At 44.2% G+C, this 21,646-nt stretch overlaps 2 protein-coding genes across 5 annotated transcripts in view; one reads left to right on the forward strand and one right to left on the reverse strand.

Annotated features, from left to right (window-relative positions):
• Positions 1-19,365, forward strand: part of sulf1 (sulfatase 1) — a 21,012-nt gene extending 1,647 nt beyond the window's left edge. Inside the window, exons 4-16 of one of the 4 annotated variants that reach the window (XM_034076787.2) lie at positions 434-490; positions 2,427-2,553; positions 7,207-7,399; positions 8,648-8,915; positions 9,628-9,724; positions 10,189-10,283; positions 10,375-10,446; positions 11,071-11,243; positions 11,632-11,774; positions 12,575-12,698; positions 13,624-13,657; positions 15,209-15,253; positions 16,900-17,028. In XM_034076787.2, the coding sequence (XP_033932678.1) occupies positions 434-490; positions 2,427-2,553; positions 7,207-7,399; positions 8,648-8,915; positions 9,628-9,724; positions 10,189-10,283; positions 10,375-10,446; positions 11,071-11,243; positions 11,632-11,774; positions 12,575-12,698; positions 13,624-13,657; positions 15,209-15,253; positions 16,900-16,930 (1,459 nt within the window). In that variant the 3' untranslated portion in view covers positions 16,931-17,028. Of the gene's footprint in view, positions 1-433; positions 491-2,426; positions 2,554-7,206; positions 7,400-8,647; positions 8,916-9,627; positions 9,725-10,188; positions 10,284-10,374; positions 10,447-11,070; positions 11,244-11,631; positions 11,775-12,574; positions 12,699-13,623; positions 13,658-15,208; positions 15,254-16,899 lie in introns of all 4 variants that reach the window. The other 3 variants (XM_034076788.2, XM_034076784.1, XM_034076786.1) reach the window with 3 other exon arrangements.
• The window catches only part of LOC117440538 (solute carrier organic anion transporter family member 5A1-like), a 28,844-nt gene continuing 25,678 nt past the window's right edge, over positions 18,481-21,646 (reverse strand). Inside the window, exon 10 of the mRNA XM_034076789.1 lies at positions 18,481-21,275. Coding sequence (XP_033932680.1) covers positions 20,887-21,275 — 389 coding nt within the window. The 3' untranslated portion in view covers positions 18,481-20,886. The remainder of the gene's footprint in view (positions 21,276-21,646) is intronic.

The raw sequence follows: 21,646 nt of genomic DNA on the forward strand, positions 1-21,646 counted from the left end.
GTCTCGGTGGAGAATTCTGTAGTTTTTTTTTATTATTAATATAAATACTATATTTATTTATATCAATAGTTCTGGGTTTTGGACGAACAGACATTTAAGAACAGATCTCCTTGCACCATGAGGAACTGGGATGGACGATTTTCTGACCTTTTTCAGAGCAAACGATGAATGTATAAAATAATCTGCATAATAGTTATTTAACGTTACAAAGTAAAAACAAGTAATATTACACCGACATATTTTTACTTTTTTGACGTGTCTGCGATGCTCACACCAGAGCCTCACTGGGAACGGTCCCAGTGCGTCAGAGAGAGCTGGGACCGCGTGTTCCATGCTTTAATGGGATGACTTCCCTCCTGGCTGTCGCTCGGCAGCAGACGGTGACGGCCAGGTCAGATGAGTTTCATAAACTTTGTGCGTTTTGTTTTCCCAGATTCAAAACCAACAAGAAACCCAAAGTCTGGAGGGACACATTCCTGGTGGAGCGAGGGTGAGACGTCCTTCTTTCTTTATCCCTTTCTCCTCACCGCAGACACATCCATGTCCTGCAGAGTGTGTGTTGTGTCGAAACCAGGGGTGGGAAGTATTGGAGTACAAATACTTTGTTACTGTACTTAAGTACATTTTTCAGTTATCAGTACTTTACTCCACTACTTATTTTTCTGATTACTTTTTACTTTGACTTCTCACATGTTGAACTGAAATACCTGTACTTTCTACTTCTTACATGTTGAACTCAAATACCTGTACTTTCTACTTCTTACATGTTGAACTCAAATACCTGTACTTTCTACTTCTTACATGTTGAACTCAAATACCTGTACTTTCTACTTCTTACATGTTGAACTCAAATACCTGTACTTTCTACTTCTTACATGTTGAACTCAAATACCTGTACTTTCTACTTCTTACATGTTGAACACAAATACCTGTACTTTCTACTTCTTACATGTTGAACTCAAATACCTGTACTTTCTACTTCTCACATGTTGAACTCAAATACCTGTACTTTCTACTTCTTACATGTTGAACCCAAATACCTGTACTTTCTACTTCTCACATGTTGAACTCAAATACCTGTACTTTCTACTTCTTACATGTTGAACCCAAATACCTGTACTTTCTACTTCTTACATGTTGAACTCAAATACCTGTACTTTCAACTTCTCACATGTTGAACTCAAATACCTGTACTTTCTACTTCTTACATGTTGAACTCAAATACCTGTACTTTCTACTTCTCTCATGTTGAACCCAAATACCTGTACTTTCTACTTCTCACATGTTGAACTCAAATACTTGTACTTTCTACTTCTCTCATGTTGAACTCAAATACCTGTACTTTCTACTTCTCACATGTTGAACTCAAATACCTGTACTTTCTACTTCTCTCATGTTGAACCCAAATACCTGTACTTTCTACTTCTCACATGTTGAACTCAAATACTTGTACTTTCTACTTCTCTCATGTTGAACTCAAATACCTGTACTTTCTACTTCTCACATGTTGAACTCAAATACCTGTACTTTCTACTTCTTACATGTTGAACTCAAATACCTGTACTTTCTACTTCTTACATGTTGAACTCAAATACTTGTACTTTCTACTTCTCTCATGTTGAACTCAAATACCTGTACTTTCTACTTCTTACATGTTGAACTCAAATATGTTCTATTGATATAAAGGGAGGTCAGGTACTCTTTAAAGCAGCTGCTAGCTATGGGTACTTTTTACTGAAGTACACTTCAAAGTTATTTACTTTGACTTGAGTAAATAAGTTTAGTCAGTACTTCTACTTTTACCAGAGTATTTTTAAACACGAGTATGTGTACTTCTACTTGAGGAAAGTGTGTGTGTATCTGGTTGTGTGTAACTCTTGGATGAACCCGGTGAGTGAAGGCTCCTCGAGGCGTCTGCTCTCCGCTTCCTGCCCACAGTCTGCAGAGCCAGGGTTTAATATTCACAAATGTTTAGTAGACGACATTCGATGAGGAAAAACAAGCCCAGTCTTTGTCCTCTGCACACGGCCGAGGACGTAAACCTGACGTTTTAAACCGAGACAGACGGAAGAAAGCGAGACACGCAGAACAAGCAAAGACAGGACGAAGTTACGTGAGGAATGAGCGGATCAGGACGCAGACAGAGCGTCAACACGACGCCTGTCAGGGTCAGCGTCTCCATGTCGCCGAAAGCAGCACCTGCACGCATTTGAGCTGTGGTGGTGCCAGGAGAGCAGGAGCTGCAAGTCTTTGCACGATGAAGCATCCTTCCGTCTGGCTTTAGGTCCTAAGTACAATGTGTAGTCCTTCAAACTAATGTTAGCAAGCGAGCGGAAGCTGCTGCGAGTCCGACACGATGACTCGTTGTGTGAGTGATCGTTAACCTGGTGTCCTCGTTGGTCTGACGCTGCCCTCTGTTCCTGCAGGAAGATCCTGAGGAAGAAGGAGGACTCGGCGACCCCGCAGAACACCAACAGCCTCCCGAAGTACAAGAAGGTGATGGAGACGTGTCAGCAGGCGGAGTTCCAGACGCCCTGCCAGCAGCCGGGACAGGTACGAGTAGCACCGAGCAACACTAGGTCCTTCACGACGTGTAGGAAGACGCACGCAGTGGCTTCAGGGTATATTTATTACGTATTACATTTTAATCAGATTAATCACAGCTTAAAAATTAATTAATCAGATTAATCACCATTCGAACTATGTCCAAAATATGCCATTTCTTTATGTATATAGTTGGAATGGAAAGATAAATGAAAGCAGGCGGATATATCCATTTAACACAGTATGTATGTTTATTATAACATTGTTCTGTGTGTCAAAATGAAAGACAGCCCGCACACCTATCAATCATCAAACCGTGGGGTCTTAATTCATTACGTGTTGATTTCTATCAACGGGGAGTACTTCAGGAAAGTCGACAGGGGGGGGGGGCTAGTGGAGTACTTCATGACCACAGAGTGTGCACGTTGTGATCAGCTGTTGTAGCGCAGTTCTCCAGTGAGGGGGGGGAGTCTCCCTCCGCAGCCGGTTGGCGTAGTTTTGGCACAGTTCCGTTGTACAGACCGACGTTAACAGCAGCCTGTCTGTGCACACGGAGACCGACTCTGTCGTCCGGGGATCTAACCGCCTTCTGGAAAAGCTTCACAAGTACTCGGTACGCAAATGCGCTTTGTGACACAAGTGACGGTACGCATTTCAGATTACATACCCTGCGTACCAGTTCTGTGCACCCCTGTACCAGAGCCATATTATTACTATTACATGGCTCTGCCCTGTACTACAGCGAGAGTATCCTCCGTCGGGACTTCCTGCAACAACACCACGCCGTTATCAAAGATGTTCTATTGAGAAGACGATCACTACGTGACAAAAGTTTTCAAAACCGTGGCTCCTGAAATCAGTCTTACTAACTGCTGTCTGTGCAATTTACTCCGCGAGTTGGCAGACTTTATTTTGCTTACTTTAACATCGTGTCTCACGGTGGGGCTAAGCCATTTATTGGTATGGGTGTAGCCTACCCCAGCCACACCCTGGCGCTGCCACTGGGGGCACGTACGGGGCGGGCCATTCTGCACATGCGTTAAATGCGTTAAATATTTTAACGCAATTAATTCAAAAAATTAATTACCGCCGTTAACGCGATAATTTTGACAGCACTAATATTTATATTTACTTGAACTGAGTTAGACACTCCGTCCAGATGTATTTCTGCTTTATCGTCTTCTTCCAGCTGCTCTCGTTGTTGATGAAACGGATCTGTTAACTGTCCGATGTGATGCGTTGCTTCATGAACTGAACAGACGTGGTTGTCATGCTTTGCTGTCGGTCTGTGAGACGTCATGTCGGCATCTCAAGGCGTTTCTCCTAATGCAGAATGTCTATAGAAACGCGCCGACCTGCACATGGAAGCCCTTTGCGCTGCGTCCTAATTGGCCCGTTTGGGCCTGGATCGGTTCCCTTTCATCTGCGCCCTTTAATGCGTCTGCCGCTCAGAACCAGAACAATACAAATTGTTACAAGTCTCGGGTTAGCGCTAAATGACGGGAGCGCTAATGCAACCCAGGTCCAGTTTATAGCCACATAAACGTGTGTGTGTGTGTGTGTGTGTGTGTGTGTGTGTGTGTGTGTGTGTGTGTGTGTGTGTGTGTGTGTGTGTGTGTGTGTGTGTGTGTGTGTGTGTGTGTGTGTGTGTGTGTGTGTGTGTGTGTGTGTGTGTGTGTGTGTGTGTGTGTGTGTGTGTGTGTGTGTGTGTGTGTGACAAGCGGTTATTAAAAGCAGCAGTGCGGTGCGGCACCTGTAATAGTGCTAACTTTAAACCATGTCTCGGTCTAACTGTACTTATTTAAACATCATGATATGTTTCTGCATAGCTTTAACATGACCTCCCAGTGTGTGTGTGTGTGTGTGTGTGTGTGTGTGTGTGTGTGTGTGTGTGTGTGTGTGTGTGTGTGTGTGTGTGTGTGTGTGTGTGTGTGTGTGTGTGTCTCTGTCTGTGTGTGTGCGTGCGTGTGTGTGTGTGTGTGTGGTGTGTGTGTGTGTGTGTGTGTGTGTGTGTGTCTCTGTGTGTGTGTGTGTGTGTGTGTGTGTGTGTGTGTGTGTGTGTGTGTGTGTGTGTGTGTGTGTGCGTGTGTGTTACCTGGCTGTCAGATAGTCCTTTCTGACGGGAAACTGAATCCACCGACAAAACACTGATTCAAGTTTGCAGAATACGGGTTTTAGCATCAATGTGTTCTTCAGTGTCCTACAGAGGTACCTCAGCTTTGTCTAAGTCACAGTCTTTGTCTCTGGAGTGTGTGGGCTTTATAGAGAACGCCTTCAGTTCACTTCACAGTCAGATATTCAAAACACATCAAATATCCACGAGTACTTCTGTGCGATCCCTTTGCCCCGCTGTCACATATCCGCCCTCAGACCGAAGCTTTGCAGACAAATAGAGATCCACGAGGCGTCTGACCTCAGCCCTGAGCCGGATCTGGGTCTGACCTCAGCCCTGAGCCGGATCTGGGTCTGACCTCAGCCCTGAGCCGGATCTGGGTCTGACCTCAGCCCTGAGCCGGATCTGGGTCTGACCTCAGCCCTGAGCCGGATCTGGGTCTGACCTCAGCCCTGAGCCGGATCTGGGTCTGACCTCAGCCCTGAGCCGGATCTGGGTCTGACCTCAGCCCTGAGCCGGATCTGGGTCTGACCTCAGCCCTGAGCCGGATCTGGTTCTAAAAGTCTTGAATCGACCGCATGCTTTTGTTTTTGTCTCGGAGACCGACCCTCCGTGTGTTGTGGGCTCAGAAGATGTCCTCCCCAGGGACGTGTCTGCTTCCTCATGGTCTCGTGTTCCCATCGTGGTTTCTGAGGCGGCGGCGGCGGAGGATGAGGGGAAACCCGAGCCTCCTCGCAGCCTTGTCTTTCGATCCTCCGTTCCCACACTCATCCTCTGATACGATGATACTTTAATCACCCGGGTAACCAGCACTTCGTGCGGCTGCGCCCAGGCAGGCGCTCCACGTCCTCCCGCACAAACAGACTCAAGTTCAGGTTCTTTCCCAGGTGCACTAAACGCTGCTAAGTTATCCTGTCGTCCGTGCAATACGAGGGGCATCGTGCCATTTATTATTTATCTGTGTACATATTCCCTCTCGTGTCTATTGAAGTCCCATTTCTTGGTTTTATATTGTCTGGAGCACAGAGGATGCTTCAGGCTGGAGCACAAAGGATGCTTCAGAGTGGAGCACAAAGGATGCTTCAGAGTGGAGCACAGAGGATGCTTCAGGCTGGAGCACAAAGGATGCTTCAGAGTGGAGCACAGAGGATGCTTCAGGCTGGAGCACAAAGGATGCTTCAGAGTGGAGCGCAGAGGATGCTTCAGGCTGACGGTATATATATTATTACATAGTGTTAGGTGTCTCCTCTTATATTTTCTTGACAGACTCGATGGGTGTCATGTTGGTTTACCTTTCCCATTGCTTTTGGACGCTGGTTTTCCCCACACGCGGAGATGCCCCTGAACTGTCCGTCTCTCACGGAGACTTTGAGATAAAACATGTATACACAGTCTACGGATAAAACAGAGCCGTTTCTGCTGGGATTTAAGAAGCAACAGATACGCTTTGAGCTTTCTGGAGTACAGTTCTGTTGTCATGAATCAAGCCGGCTTCACGGAGAGGAACGCTGACATGTTCCTACTCTTTCATCAAATCAAGTTTTATTTATTAAGCACATTTAAAAGCGATTTTTGGTGGAGCCAAAGTGCTGTATGTAATAAAAACACAATACTACAATTACAATAAATTACAACAGATATAAAACACACAGGGGACAGTCAGGAGTCGAGCTCCGCTCTGACGGCCCGGGAGAAGAAGTGAGTCTCAAGGCAAGTTTATTTATATAGAACTTTTCAACGCAAGGCAATTCAAAGTGCTTTACAAAAAAAAAAAAATGAAAGACATTAAGCATTAAAAAAGAAAAGCTAATAAAATAAACATTAAGGAAAAATACATGGATAAAAGTTACAGTGCAGTCTAAGATGTGAATAGTTCAATTAAAAGCAGCGACAAAAAGAAAAGTCTTCTTGCTGGATTTGAAAGCAGTCAGAGTTGCAGCGGACCTGCCGGTTTAAGAGTAGATTTAAAAGCCCCAGGGTCCGGGCCGATCTCACATGGAGGGGCCGAGTGCTCCAGAGCCTGGGGCCAGCCGCTGCGAAGGCTCGGTGCCCTCGGGGTTTGAACCTGGTCTTAGGCACTACCAGCAGCAGCTGATCCGCAGACCTTAAGGCTCTGGGTGTAGCGCTGGAGGAGTTCGGCTACAGGCCGGAGCCAGAACATTCAGGGCTTTGAAAACAAATAAAAGGAGTTTAAAATCAATTCTGAACCGAACTGGAAGCCAGCAGTGAGGCCGGCATTGGGGCGATGTGGGCACGCTTTCTGTGGGCAGTTTTGTTTCACCAAGGAAATATCTCTGACTCTTTTCCTATGTACGCAGCTAGCATTAGCCACACAGGTGCTAGCTGTTGTGCCAGACGTAATATGACTTTGGGGGAAAGTGATAAATCAGGGCTGAAGACTTTTCTCTTTGCTGCTGCCTTTTAGGACATCAAATAACTATCTATATATATATGACACTACACCGGCTAGAGAGAGAGAGAGAGAGAGAGATTCATGATTTGTCTGCATGTTCTTGTTGTGTAATCCCCGCTGCGTGTGTGTGTTGCAGAAGTGGCACTGCGTGGAGGAGATCTCGGGGAAGTGGCGGATCCAGAAGTGCAAAGGAGGGTCGAAGGAGGGCTCCAGGAAGAGGGTCCGCAGCCTGAAGCCCTCCTTCAGGGAGCCTGCCTGCGACTGTGGGGACGCTCTGATCAAATCCTCCAGACCTGAGCGCCGTGCACACCGTCAGCTGAGCGGACAGCGTGAGCACACACACACGCACACACACGCACACACACACACACGCTGAGTTGAACCCTAGTGACTGCTTTGGTTTTATGAAGTGGTTTTGTAGGAATAGATTTGCAGAAGATCAAACCCTGACTTCCTGTCTGATTATTTACGCTCTCAGGGCGTCAAACTAAATGTCATCGCGGGCCACATCAGCATTATGGCTGCACTCAAAGGGCCGGTGGTAACTTTAAGACTATATAAATAAATATATATAGATAATAAATATAAAATAATGTATACTTTTACAATATTTCCTCTGCATTGGATTATTATCGGATAGGGTAATAACTTCATAATTAACTATGTCTGAAAGCAGAAGTCTAGGGCAAATCATTGCAAGTCTCTTCAGTGCGTATGTCACAAAATGAGATGCATTGTGGGACATGTAGTTTATGGGCAACGTTCTCCTGTAAAGCGGCACGTAACATTATAATAAACTTATTATATTCTTTGCAAGCTCTTGTGGGCCACATAAAATGAAGTGGCGGGCCGGATTTGGCCCCCGGGCCTTGAGTTTGACACCCCTGGGATAGGGTAATAATTAACTACGTCTGAAAGCAGAAGTCTAGGGCAAATAATTGCACGTCTCTTCAGTGAGAATGTCACAATATGATTTTAAAAGAAAAGCCACATTCTGGAAAAACAAAACAAAGAAAGTAACATTTTGAAAACAAAATTTGAGATGCATTGTGGGACATGTAGTGTATGGGCAACGTGCTTCTGTACAGTAGCATGTAAACATATTATATTCTTTGCAAGCTCTTGTGGGGCCACAGAAAATGAAGCCGCGGGCCGGATTTGGCCCCCGGGCCTTGAGTTTGACACCCCTGCTCTAAAGAGAGACACACATCCGGCTACAAGTCCCGCTACAATTTGTCCTGTGGATGTTCCTGTGGGTGCTGCCGGGTGGCGCCCTCTAGTGTTGCTTAGAAATAATGCAGCTGAAAATATGATATTTGGTTCAAGGCGTAAAATGTGGGCATAAGGTTTATTAAAAAAAATACAATAAGCACAGCAGCATAATAATAATCCAGCTGCACACTAACAGTTCAGTAAAAACAGTAATTAAATAACTACAGGAAACAGACGTAATTGCACGTTATTATAGAAAAGTATTTATAATATTCATGGTATTTATATTGCACATAGATAATATGAATAATATATAAGTATAATAATTAAATCATGTCTCGACTGCATTTCTGTTTTGTCTCCAGGGTTCCGGCCTCGTTTCGTTCACACGCGTCAGACCCGCTCTCTGTCGGTGGAGTTTGAAGGTCAAATCTACGACGTTGACCTTCAGGCGGACGATCAGACGGCCGTGAGACGACGGTCCATCTCCAAACGTCACTATGACAACGACCCCGACGACCCTGACGACCCCCACGACCTTGAAATGCTCCCAGGGTCAGACGGATCAGAGGAGATGCTCTCAGACGACACCAACGCTGTGGGGTACATGACCTCTGTGAAGGTCACGCACAAGTGAGTAAAGTGTGTGTGTGTGTGTGTGTGTGTGTGTGTGTGTGTGTGTGTGTGTGTGTGTGTGTGTGTGTGTGTGTCAGGAGGACAGTGTGTAACAGGTGTGTGTGTCAGGAGGACAGTGTGTAACTGGTGTGTGTGTGTGTGTGTGTGTGTGTGTGTGTGTGTGTGTGTGTGTGTGTGTGTGTGTGTGTGTGTGTGTGTGTGTGTGTGTGTGTGTGTGTGTGTGTGTGTGTGTGTGTGTCAGGAGGACAGTGTGTGTGTGTGTGTGTGTGTGTGTGTGTGTGTGTGTGTGTGTGTGTGTGTGTGTGTGTGTGTGTGTGTGTGTGTGTGTCAGGAGGACAGTGTGTAACAGGTAGGTGTGTGTGTGTGTGTGTGTGTGTGTGTGTGTGTGTGTGTGTGTGTGTGTGTGTGTGTGTGTGTGTGTGTGTGTGTGTGTCAGGAGGACAGTGTGTAACAGGTGTGTGTGTGTGTCACGAGGGCAGTGTGTGTAACTGTGTGTGTGTGTCAGGAGGACAGTGTGTAACAGGTGTGTGTGTGTGTGTGTGTGTGTGTGTGTGTGTGTGTGTGTGTGTCAGGAGGACAGTGTGTAACAGGTAGGTGTGTGTGTGTGTGTGTGTGTGTGTGTGTGTCAGGAGGACAGTGTGTAACAGGTGTGTGTGTGTCACGAGGGCAGTGTGTAACAGGTGTGTGTGTGTGTGTGTGTGTGTTCCAGGTGTTACATGCTGATGAACGACAGTGTTCACTGTGAGAGAGAAATCTACCAATCCCCCCGAGCCTGGAAGGACCACAAGAGCTACGTGGACCAGGAGGTGAGACACACACACACACACACACACACACACACCAGGTTTCTCATTCAATCAGTATTTAGATAAAATATAATCTACTTCTCTTTCATGCCAAATTGAAATTGAATTATATTTTTCAGAATAAAACATCACCCGTTTCCACCTGGTTGGAATGTATATTAATTTTGTATGTGAAATATATATATTTAATACACGGGAATCATGTTCTGTCCCCTGTCCGCATATATAGCTGAATTAGTTGACAAAGACTTCTGTCACGATGTGTGTGTGTGTGTGTGTGTGTGTGTGTGTGTGTGTGTGTGTGTGTGTGTGTGTGTGTGTGTGTGTGTGTGTGTGTGTGTGTGTGTGTGTGTGTGTGTGTGTGTGTGTGTGTGTGTGTGTGTGTGTGTGTGTGTGTGTGTGTGTGTGTGTGACATACTGTGAGATTTCTGCATCATTCATTGAGATTCCATCTTGAATTCCAGATCGAGGCGCTTCAAGACAAAATCAAGAACCTCCGAGAGGTGCGAGGCCACCTGAAGAGGATCCGCCCTGAAGACTGCGACTGTGGCAAGAAGAGGTCAGTGTCCTCAGTGTCCTCTGTGTCTTGGAGCTGATGTAGAGCCCGTGTTGTGCCGCTGCTTAGTCTCTGTCTCTCTGTGTGAACGCAGCTACTTTAGCAAAGGAGACAGACACAAGGCTCAGGGCGGGAAGAGCAGGACAGATCACCTGCACCCCTTTAAGTGAGTCCTCTCCCGCTCGAGAGATACATCGTCATCGCCTTCCTCTGCATGGTCGCTTCACCAGATGTGTGTGAAGCTGCAGCGTGTGTGTGTGTGTGTGTGTGTACCTGCAGCATGTGTGTGTGTGTACCTGCAGCATGTGTGTGTGTGTACATGCAGCGTGTGTGTGTAGCTGCAGCATGTGTGTGTGTGTGTGTGTGTGTGTGTGTGTGTGTAGCTATAGCATGTGTGTTCTGTGTGTGTGTAGCTGCAGCATGTGTGTGTGTGTCCGACGAGATGCATGGCTGGAAATGATGCATGGAAACACAGATGTGTGTATTTATTTAACACACATTAATAAAGATTTCTATAAGTGAGTTATTTCGAGGTAAGTCTAAAAACACATTTCATTTAAAATAACAACTCTGTCATAAAGTCATAAATCCATCGTCCTACGTGTTTTAGCTTTTCATGTTCTTTTGTTTATTTAAATGTCTTTATATATTTTAGACCTACTTTCTCAACGTATTGTCGTACGTTGTTTATGTCCCGTCAGAAACTAAAGTCCTTCGGTATTACACACAGTAATCCTGATGCTCCACAGAAGCAGGGGCTGATGGGTAATCTGTCTCGTTGTGTCTGCAGGGAAGCGGCGCAGGAAAACGACGGAAAGACTCAGCTTTACAACGAGATCCGGCGGAAGAAGAAGGAAAGGAAAGTGAAGAAGAGAGCGAAGAAAGGAGACGACTGCAGCCTCCCAGGACTCACCTGCTTCACTCACAACAACGACCACTGGGCCACCGCCCCCCTGTGGACATGTGAGTGTACTGACTTCCCACCATGCAGTCTGCTTTCTGGGGTCGCGCATGGCGTGAATATGTTTTTTAGTCGTTGAACCTCAGCTCCGATAAGAATATGTTTTAAAAGGTGAAGATAAAGTTCATTTAAACCACATGTTCACTTCCTCTTGGAGTTTGAAATTGGGAACATGCTATCGTTCGTAATATTGTTTGATATTTCTGGATGCTACAGCGTTATTAATGTGTGTGTGTGTGTGTGTGTGTGTGTGTGTGTGTGTGTGTGTGTGTGTGTGTGTGTGTGTGTGTGTGTGTGTGTGTGTGTGTGTGTGTGTGTGTGTGTGTGTGTGTGTGTGTGTGTGTGTGTGTGTGTGTGTGTGTGTGTGTGTGTGTGTGTGTGTGTGTGCAGTGGGGGGCTTCTGCGCCTGCACCAGCTCCAACAACAACACCTACTGGTGTCTGAGGACCGTCAACGAGACGCACAACACGCTCTTCTGCGAGTTCTCCACCGGATTCCTGGAGTACTTTGACCTCAACAACGACCCCTATCAGGTCAGGGTCGAGCTCTCACACTCCGACATGTATCCCTCTCTCCATCGTGGCCTTTCCTTCAAAACGACTCACTCTGAAGGGCCGAGATGAAAAGTATTTGTTTTTCCGCGCGCTTCAGCCGGACAGTGAAAGCGAATGCCCCGCTCTAATGGGTCCTGAGTGCACCGCTCTAATGGGTCCGACTAGAATGACGAATAACGTTAGTTCCGCCTATTCCGTCATTCAATACATCGTTTATTAAATCGAACATTTCTTCATTTTTTTCACTTTTTATTTTTAGGGGGGCCAGAGGTCAGTGTTAGGGGGGCACTGGCCCCCCTCTAGAACCGCCCCTGCTGATGAACGCACAGATACAACGTGATGACATTACAACGGATCAGAATCAAATAAAAGACAAATATTTGCACAAAAATCTTTAAAAAGTCAGTAAATAAAAAGATAAAATGAAATAAAAATATTTATATAAATGTTACATTACGTTGAGTTACATTTAAATGTGCAATAAAGATACACATAAATATAATATAAACATGTATATAACTTAAGAAGGTACGTAGTAAATGTGCAAAATAAAATAGAGTTCTTTGTAAAAATATGCAATAAAAATGTAATTAACATATTTGTATAAAAAGTTAAAGACAAAACTGCAATCCAAATGTTTTAATAATATACAAATATGTATAAAAACACAAGAAGTTAAAATAGAAATGTATAAAAGAAAGATAATAAAATAGAATAAAAAAAGATGTACACAACCTAAAAGTGTGTGTATTAAGAAGATGCATGTGTGTGTGTTGCAGCTGACCAACACGGTGTACTCGGTGGATCGGGACGTCCTGAACTCTCTTCACGCTCACCTGATGGAGATGAGGAGCTGTCAGGGACACAAGCAGTGCAACCCCCGCCCAAAAGGACCCGACGCAGGTAAACACTCACCTGTCCGATATGTAAAGTGTCATGGCCGTAAAGACACACACACACACACACACACACACACACACACACACACACACTCAGGAAGAACGGTGAGAGTGGGAAGAGAGGACGCAGATGCATGAAAGTCCTCCTGAATCTGATATAGATAACATGTCTCAGTGTCGTCTGTTACTGTGTGTGTGTGTGTGTGTGTGTGTGCGTGTGTGTGTGTGCGTGTGTGTGCACTTTATCTGCATGCTGCATGAGTTCCTCAGTGACGAAAGCTGAATTTTTCAGGTGGAGGTCAAGGAGTCAAAATCCAGTCTTTTCTCTTGATGTTTGTTCAATGTTTACTTCAGGATCTCACACACACACACACACACACACACACACACACACACACACACACACACACACACACACACACACACACTGAGTTGAACTCTAGTATGTGCTGCTCCCTGCAAGAAGAGACGTTACTACTTTTTCTGAAGTGATTATGTTTTTGTCAGAATAGATTATTTTCCTTTCTGCAGAAATGGATCTACTTTCTGCATCCAGTGATTCTTCCTTTCACTGTGTACACACACACACACACACACACACACACACACACACACACACACACACACACACACACACACACACACAGTGATTCTGAAGTTCTGCAGGACGTGGCAACAGAGCATTTCTGTGGTATTACCCCTCCACTCTTTAAAGGAAACCCTGTTTATCTCCTCTCCTCCTCTCCATCCTGCACAATGACTCTTCCTCCTCCAGATCTCCTCCTCTTCCTCTTCTTCTTCTCCTCCTTCTCCAATGATTGCATTTCTCCGCAGGCAGTAGCAGCTGCATGCAGACTCTTCAGTGTGAATGACCTATATTACCTCCCAATCAGACATTAACAATCGATTGCTTTTATTTCCCCGATCAGGAGGTAAAGATGGAGGAAGCTATGAGCCACACAGGTATCCACCATTTTGTTTCTCTTCAGTGGCTTTTTCCCCTTTAACACCTGCATGGGCTCACTCACCTCATTCCCACTAACCATCCGCCCGTGGAGCTGCTGATGCATGCTGGGAAACGCTAACATAATGGTTTTCTCTCATTGAAGCAGCTTCATGTTGTCCACTCTGCTTCGCTTCAGTTCACACTCATCAAAACCCATCTTGTTTTCTCTCGTGGCTATAAAGTCCTCATCGAGATGCTGAGTTCACCTGAGCATCAAGTGCACGTGAATAAATGCATGACACTGTATCATCCCATCATGCATCACATCCAACAGGAACTCTACAGGAGACGTTTGGGGAATGATTTGCTTTCCACGCTGAAGCTAGTTTGCTAAATAAACTTTACTTACAGTTAACGGACGGATACAAGAAGGTTATTCGTGTTTTTTTAGGGCCATTGTAGGTAACAAAAATAATAACAATGCCGAAGTTAGGGGAAGAAAATAACTATCTGAATTTAGGACATTCAAAAAGTAAAAAAACATGTGATATTCTTTGATTATTAAAACATAATTATGCGTGAGAGATTTAAGTAAAAAACGATCGAAAATGTAAGGTTTGTTTTTTCCTCCGCTTACATTTTACAAAGAAGAGGATATGCTTTGAATGTATAGATTAAAGCAGTCATCTTAAGAGGTACACATTGAATAATCTCTGAAAGTCATACAAAATAACAAGCAAAAAACTAGATTTACTTCTTGAGTGTTTTCCTTTCTAAAAACGTCCCCACCGTCCCCTGGCATGTTTACATTTGTTTTACCTTCAATGGCCACCGTAGATATCTCAGTCTCTCGGAAAGCAAATGAATGTCCCCAAAAGAAATCACCTGCGAGCCATATCCACACGTAAACAAACCTGACGTGAGTGCAGAAGCATCTCGTGACTGGCGGACAGCCGCTAGCTAGCTTAGCACAACCTCAAAGCTCAAAAGCTAAGTAGGTTTGTTCAGGCTAGCTGTTTCCCTCTGCTTCCAGTCACTATGCTAAGCTAACTGTCTGTTGACTGTAGCGTCATACTTACTGTTAACGGACACGAGACGGTTATTTATGACGTTTTTTAAGGGCCATTAAAAGAAATAGACAAATAAAGAAATGAAAGCGGTACATTTATAAAAAAAAGAACATAACGGTTTTTTTAGGCTAGCTGTTTCCCTTTGCTTCCAGTCACTATGCTAAGCTAACTGTCTGTTGACTGCAGCGTCATACTTACAGTTAACGGACATGAGACGGTTATTTATGACGTTTTTTAAAGGGCCATTAAAAGAAATAAAGAAATGAAAGGGGTACATTTATGAAAAAAAAGAACACTTTAATGAACAAAAAACTGTAAATTGAAAACGGTTAATTAATCTGAGGTTTTTTACCATAATAGACGCCTCTCTCTGTACCTACACTTTAATGGCCCTCACACACGTCATACTTCACGCTGAGTCATCCTTTTTAATATCACCTTCATCCACACATACACCCCCCTGACCTCTGACCTCTGTTTCTGACACCTGCTTACCAGGCAGCAGCATGGGAGGTCAAAGAGGAGACCGAGCCTCTCCTTCCTGTGAGTCTCACACACACACACACACACACACACACACACACACACACACACACACACACACACACACACACACACACACACACACACACACACACACACAAAGCCTAAAAGACGCTTATTTTTCCCCAAAATCTGCTGAAATTATTCTTTTAATTTGCATATTTCTTCCTGAAATCCTGCTGGGATAAACCAGAAGATGCTCTTGTGTTTTTTTATTATTCCAGGTTGCCTGACTCATGCCACACTCACGCTTTTTTTGTATGTGCAGCTCAGCTCAGAACACACTCCTGTGTCTCTAGTGTGTGTTTCTACATCAGCATGTGTTTTCACTATGGCTTGAGCTGTGTGTGTGTGTGTGTGTGTGTGTGTGTGTGTGTGTGTGTGTGTGTGTGTGTGTGTGTGTGTGTGTGTGTGTGTGTGTGTGTGTGTGTGTGTGTGTGTGTGTGTGTGTGTGTGTGTGTGTGTGTGTGTGTGTGTGTGTGTGTGGGCTTTGCTGCATGACCTTTGCAAATTTAACAATTGTACATATACCTCAAATAAAGTGCTTCATTGTGCAACATTTTTATTTACTTAAAATCAATAATTAAAATACTATCTAATACAAACTTTGTGCAATTCATCATTAACTACAGAACAAACAATATCTTCAGGGAACTCACGCAGTGTCAGAAAATAAAACCCTCTCTCTTTTCCTCCGTACCCAAATCTCTAAACACGGGGATACAACGATTTGATATGATGTTATTTACGTCATAACGGAAGGCACCCACGTGTTGGACCCACGGCCCAATCAGAAAGCTGCTATCAGAAACAATGCCCGACTGTTTTGGTCGTAATATGGTCGGTGTTCACATTAGCATGCTAACACTCAGAGCTAACCTGTGCTGGAGAGCATGTGTGTGAAGAAGCAGGAAGTAGAAAGGAACTCACCTCGTGGTGTAACCGGGAGAGAGAAAGCCTTTGAGCTCCAGACTGTTTCAGAGCCTTGATGATCCATGATATGGAGTTTCATCACGGCAGCAGCCGGGTCCCGCATGAGCTCAGACCCTCCTCTTTAAAGCTTTATCCCCAAATCAGCACTTTAGAAACAGGAAGTGGAACAGAGGGATATGAGGCGTGGCTAGAATGACTTCATATTGGCTAGAAATAGCACGATAGGTGACCTTTAAGATTTCTTTTGATTTGTAAGTATAAAATACTCGTTAAATAAATATTATAATGACGCTCCTTTCATAATCAAATGTCTAATTTAAAAAAACATCTACTTAGGTTTCGCTCGAACCATTTTAAATAACAGCAGAACTTCAGTTTGTAAAAATGTCACGTCTTTAAGATTAGTCGTCCTCGAAGTTTAGGACATTAAAGCATTTATGAGAACAAAATAACACATTAATGAACAAAAAACTGTAAATTGAAAACTGTTAATTAAACATTTAAATCAGAGTTTGTTTTTTACCATGATAGCATTCCCTCGGCTTCCAGACGCTATGCTAAGCTATGCTAAGCTATGCTAAGCTAAGCTAACTGTCCGTTGGCTCCAGGTCGCTTTTGCCTCTGTTCTTTCTGCTTAAATAAATTGCCCTTTCTGCAGTTTAGGAGCTGCCGCTTTGACTCAGGCCCTCACTTTGGTCTCTCTCTCTCTGCAGCTCTTCAGTTTGGGACGGACGCCCGGGTTAAGTTGCCCAACCTGACGGAGGCGGGGGTCTTTTGGCAGGGTTTGGAGGATCTTTATCGCCTCAACGAGAGTCTTTTCGAGCGCCGGCCAAACTTCAGCCCCGGCCCCGACGACTGGCTCAACTTCCAGACGGACGTAGACAACATGTTTGCACTGCCACACGTTTTTAAGAAACTCAAACTGGACGACTCCCCGAATCCAGAGCTAGGATCCGGATTCGGGGAGGGCAGCGGAAACGAGTTGGATTTGGACGTCGCCCCCTCCCAGATCAGCACTCTCGCTGTTAACGATCTTCCCGAGAAAATGGCTAACAAATCGGGCCCAAAAAGAGACGTTCTTCCTCTGAGGACAAAGCAAATGGAGGAAATGGAGGGCGAGACGTTCAGTGGAAACGGGATGACGGAAATGGAAACGCATCACGACTCCCTGCTGCGTTTCCAGGAGGAAAGGGAGGAGGAAGAGGAAGACATTTTCCACGCCCAACACCTCCTCCCTTTCTCCCCAAAAAGCGAGTATGAGGGCAGCGGCTCTCCGGCGTCCAATCAGAGTTAACGAGACATTCATAGAGACATGATTGATTGACAGACGCCACCTCAGTGTCAGAGTTGTATAATGAGTATTGCAATTTATTTTTCTACAGGTGCCTATTAGGAAAAACAGTGTTATTCTTTTTTTTTCAAATATATATTTAGGAAAGAAAAAGCCTTAATGCAGCCGAGTGTTAAGAAGGGATTTATTCCGTATGGATAACACCGTTTTAATATATGTTTTTATGAAAAACAACGAGTTTGAGTGGTCAAACCATCTCAGCTTTTGAAAGGGAAAGTTAGCAGCAGCTTCAGGTCATACATCCTCACATCCCTGCAGAGAGAAGTAATCAATCTGATATGCACTTTTTAAAACTGTTACTAAACTCTAATAAGACAATAGAATAATCCTATTTTATTCGCCATTAAGGATATTTTCATGCCGAAATGCTGTTTTTAAATTGTCTAAAAGTGAATATTTTTGGCCTTTTTTAATCAATATCCTGACATTTTACAGACCCAACCGTAAATACATTAATCATTTAATCAAGAAGATATTTTTAAGATGAAAAGATAATAAAAATGAGAGATGCAGCCCCTATTTGTATAGATTATTTCTATATACTACTACAGATTAAAACATGTGGGGAAAGTCATATCTCTGTTTCACAAATAATTCTACACAAATATATTTAAAATGTGCTTTTGTTTCAGCAACTTTGGACATTCACAGCACAGGTAAGATGCTGGGATGTGCACGTGAAGTTAAATAATCCTCACCGGGTGTTTTCTGTAGATTGTCCCTACAGTCCTTAAAGTGAAATTTGGTTAAAGACGACGGCTTTATTCACTTCCTGTCTGTCCTTCATCTCGACCGTTAGAAATGTGTGTGGGAAAAGCTGCTGCTGTGCTTCTCTGTAACTTTCAGGACAGAAGCTGTTCAGAAATAAACGCTTCAACCTCCCTCCGCCCCGTGTCCACGTGAGTGAGTAATAATAAGTGTAAGAATTCAGTCGGACGAGTCGTTTTCTTTCCGTTTTTTAATGACAAATATCAAGTTTCAAGGCTTTTGTAAACCGAGTGTTCACAAACATGAATCAGACCTCTGGAACAAAAGCTTTAAAGAATCAGAGCACAGGGAACAGTTCCTTAAAGCCAAACCCAGTCGTCTGAATGAACAAAAAGCAGCTGCAGGATCCTCCTCCCTCCCTCGTAGTTATATATATATATATAGTTTTAGCATCACTTAATGCAAGCTTAAATACAAATGGATTTGCAAAGACCTGAGAGGCAAGTGTGGAAACAATGGATTTAATTTGTGATTTACGAACAGGTGAATTAAACGGTTTGCCAGGATATGTTCTGTTTGTGTACCCTGTGTTCTGGATATGACTTAAAAGCTGCGTTTAAAGACATGTTTGACACACAATAATGTACCTTGTGTTAGTAGAAATAAAAAAGATGAATTTATAAAATAATATCCTGGCAAATCACCCGTTTTTAAATGTATTAATGTTTTCCTCTCGGGCGGTTTATCTTAAATCCATTTTTACTCCAACTTGTTTATTTGGTATTTTATCAGAAGCCAATTAGCAGCTGTAATGAGTTAATAAATAGAGGTTATTGTTCAAATAATCCTGCCCCGGAGGAAGGGTGGAGAATCACTACAGCGGGAGAGCAGGGCATTCTGGGTAATATAACTTCATTTACATGAGTAGCCCCCCCAAAGAAATACTGTTCAGACCCCGAAAGACAGATCATTGGACATATTTTTTAATTACAATGTTGGTTCATAAATATGCTTCTAACTAACTTGATAATACGTGGCATTAGCTCTGTCGATATTTACATGTCGATGATCACTTATTATGAATATTTAATTTGAGGTACTAAGTTACGATAATACTAAACGAGTCACGAAGCTTGGCCCAAAACATTTTGACTGCAGCAGACTCTGCGTTTCTTCCACTCGTGTTGAACTAGGATATAAAACACTAACTTGTTCCAGACTTTCCCTCATTCCCCTTTTAGGTAAAAGCACGTACTTGTACTCCAACAAAGTGTATTTTTTGCTAACTTTTCACAGGGAGGTTAATCCTTAAGACATTCAAGACGATTCTAGTAAAACTACATTTTTCAGACCTTTAATTTAATTCATTCTGCAGAAAGTAAATCTTTGGGAAACTGGATTATTAATGGACATTTTAACCAAGATTTAAGTCGGTCTGACAACATTCACTGGCTTTCACACAATCACCTGCAGCCACCAGGGGGCGCCAGAGAGTAAATAATCAGATTGCTCCTGCTGATAGAAGCTTGAAATGCTCGCTGCACTACTTTCTTAAAAAGCCTACACTAGGAGAATACTACTATTTACATCTGGTGACCTTCAGTGTGGGGAAGCATCCTTCTGTCGTACATTATAGACACCACTCGTTGTTTAAAAGTCGATTTTTAGAAACCTTTTCCACATCTTTTTGACTTGCAGTAGCTTCAGCACATGGTCAGACAGGAGAGACCTGCCTTCACCTGTAATAAAGTAATGTAGATCTAGACTGAATAGAAGTCGTTGAAGGCTAAGAGTCGGCTTGAAGCTACATGGTGACGTCACCAAGGCAGAGCAGACTGGCTTTCTTCAGCTAGCATTAGCATCGAGCTAGCTGTGTGTACACTGGCCGAACAGCCTGAGAGGCACTGTTACAGAAAAGAGAAGATTTAAAACGCTTTAGTCAGTTCTTAAGACCCAAAAAACAGCCGAGACAATCAGAGGAAGCCGATATGTTCAAAGCGGGAGGAGAAGAAGATTTTTCCTGGTGCTCTTAGACGCCTTACAGTATATAAATCAGAAGGAAAATATGGAGGGTCTGTACGGGGGTCTTGCATAGTACAGAGTTGTGCTTTAGAGGCCGTTGAGACGGCGGCTCTTCGTCTGAAACGGGTTTTAATGCCTTTAATAATGCCTCTCTTCCAGTAGCACCATGTGATGTCTTTGCATCAGCCCTTTGAAGTGTGGCTGTGGAGCAGGAACACAAACAGGAAGAAGAAGGCACTGTCACGAGGAATAAGGCGTGGCTTCAGAAGTGGGCGGGGCTCTATATGTATCCTTAATTTAACCAGGTAAAAGTGGCCTCGAGATCAACATCTATTTTTCAAGAGCGACCTGGCCGGCATGAACAAAACAACGGAAACGGCACAGTCAATATGCAACATAAAGAAAACTGCCACCATTTTTAAATGACTTCAATTATGGGATATAAGAGCAATCACATCGACCAATGGATTCTTGTTCTCTGTCCTTTAAGACGGACTTGAATTCCTCCAAAGTGATCAAATCTGAGAGTTCCTACTTTATTCCAAGCATAAGGGGCACCGGAGAAGTCTTCCCAAACATTGATTTGCTTGTCGATAGCTTTTTGTCGCTAGCTTTGTCCTCACGTTATGGCTTTGAGGGCGTTCCCTGGGCAGCTCAGAGTGCTGTGTCCGCGGTGAAGAATCGGAGCGACCGCAGGGATGAAAATCGGACACGAGCGCGTACGAGCGTGACTCTTTTTACCCCCAACGTGACAAATCAACTCGCTGACGGTGCCCAGAGGAGGCAGGCGCTCCGCCTGGCGGTCCTCCTTGTGCTTCAGGGAGTACCAGGTGAGGAAGATGAAGATGAAACCGACGAATTTGAGGCTGGCGGCGAGGCCGAAGTAGACGAAGCGAAAGGAGGTGACGTCGTATTCCCAGCAGGAGCCGTGCACGCCGCAGTCCTGCTGCCACAGCATGCACGTGGTGTCGATCACTGCGCCGAAGTAGATGGGGGTGGGGATGTAGGCTGAGAGAGAGAGAGAGCGAGAGAGAGAGCGAGAGAGAGAGAGAGAGGGCGGGGCGAGAGAGAGAGAGAGGGCGAGAGAGGGCGAGCGAGCGAGAGAGAGAGAGAGGGCGGGGCGAGAGAGAGAGGGCGAGAGCGAGGGCGAGAGAGAGCGAAAGATGGATAGATAGAGCGAGAGAGAGAGAGAGAGAGAGAGGGCGAGAGAGAGAGGGCGAGAGAGAGAGGGTTATTACATTTACTGAAAAAAAACTCGTATTATAGTATGCTGAAATGTGAGGTATTATCCCCTTCCTCATCTTCAAAAAGGCGTAGTTTGTCAGAAAGAATTCATAGTATCGCATGTTGAAAAAAGTAATTGTATATAGTATGTAGTT

This window comes from Pseudochaenichthys georgianus, unplaced genomic scaffold (assembly GCF_902827115.2).
Source record: "Pseudochaenichthys georgianus unplaced genomic scaffold, fPseGeo1.2 scaffold_1030_arrow_ctg1, whole genome shotgun sequence".
Classification (NCBI taxonomy): Eukaryota; Metazoa; Chordata; class Actinopteri; order Perciformes; family Channichthyidae; genus Pseudochaenichthys; species Pseudochaenichthys georgianus.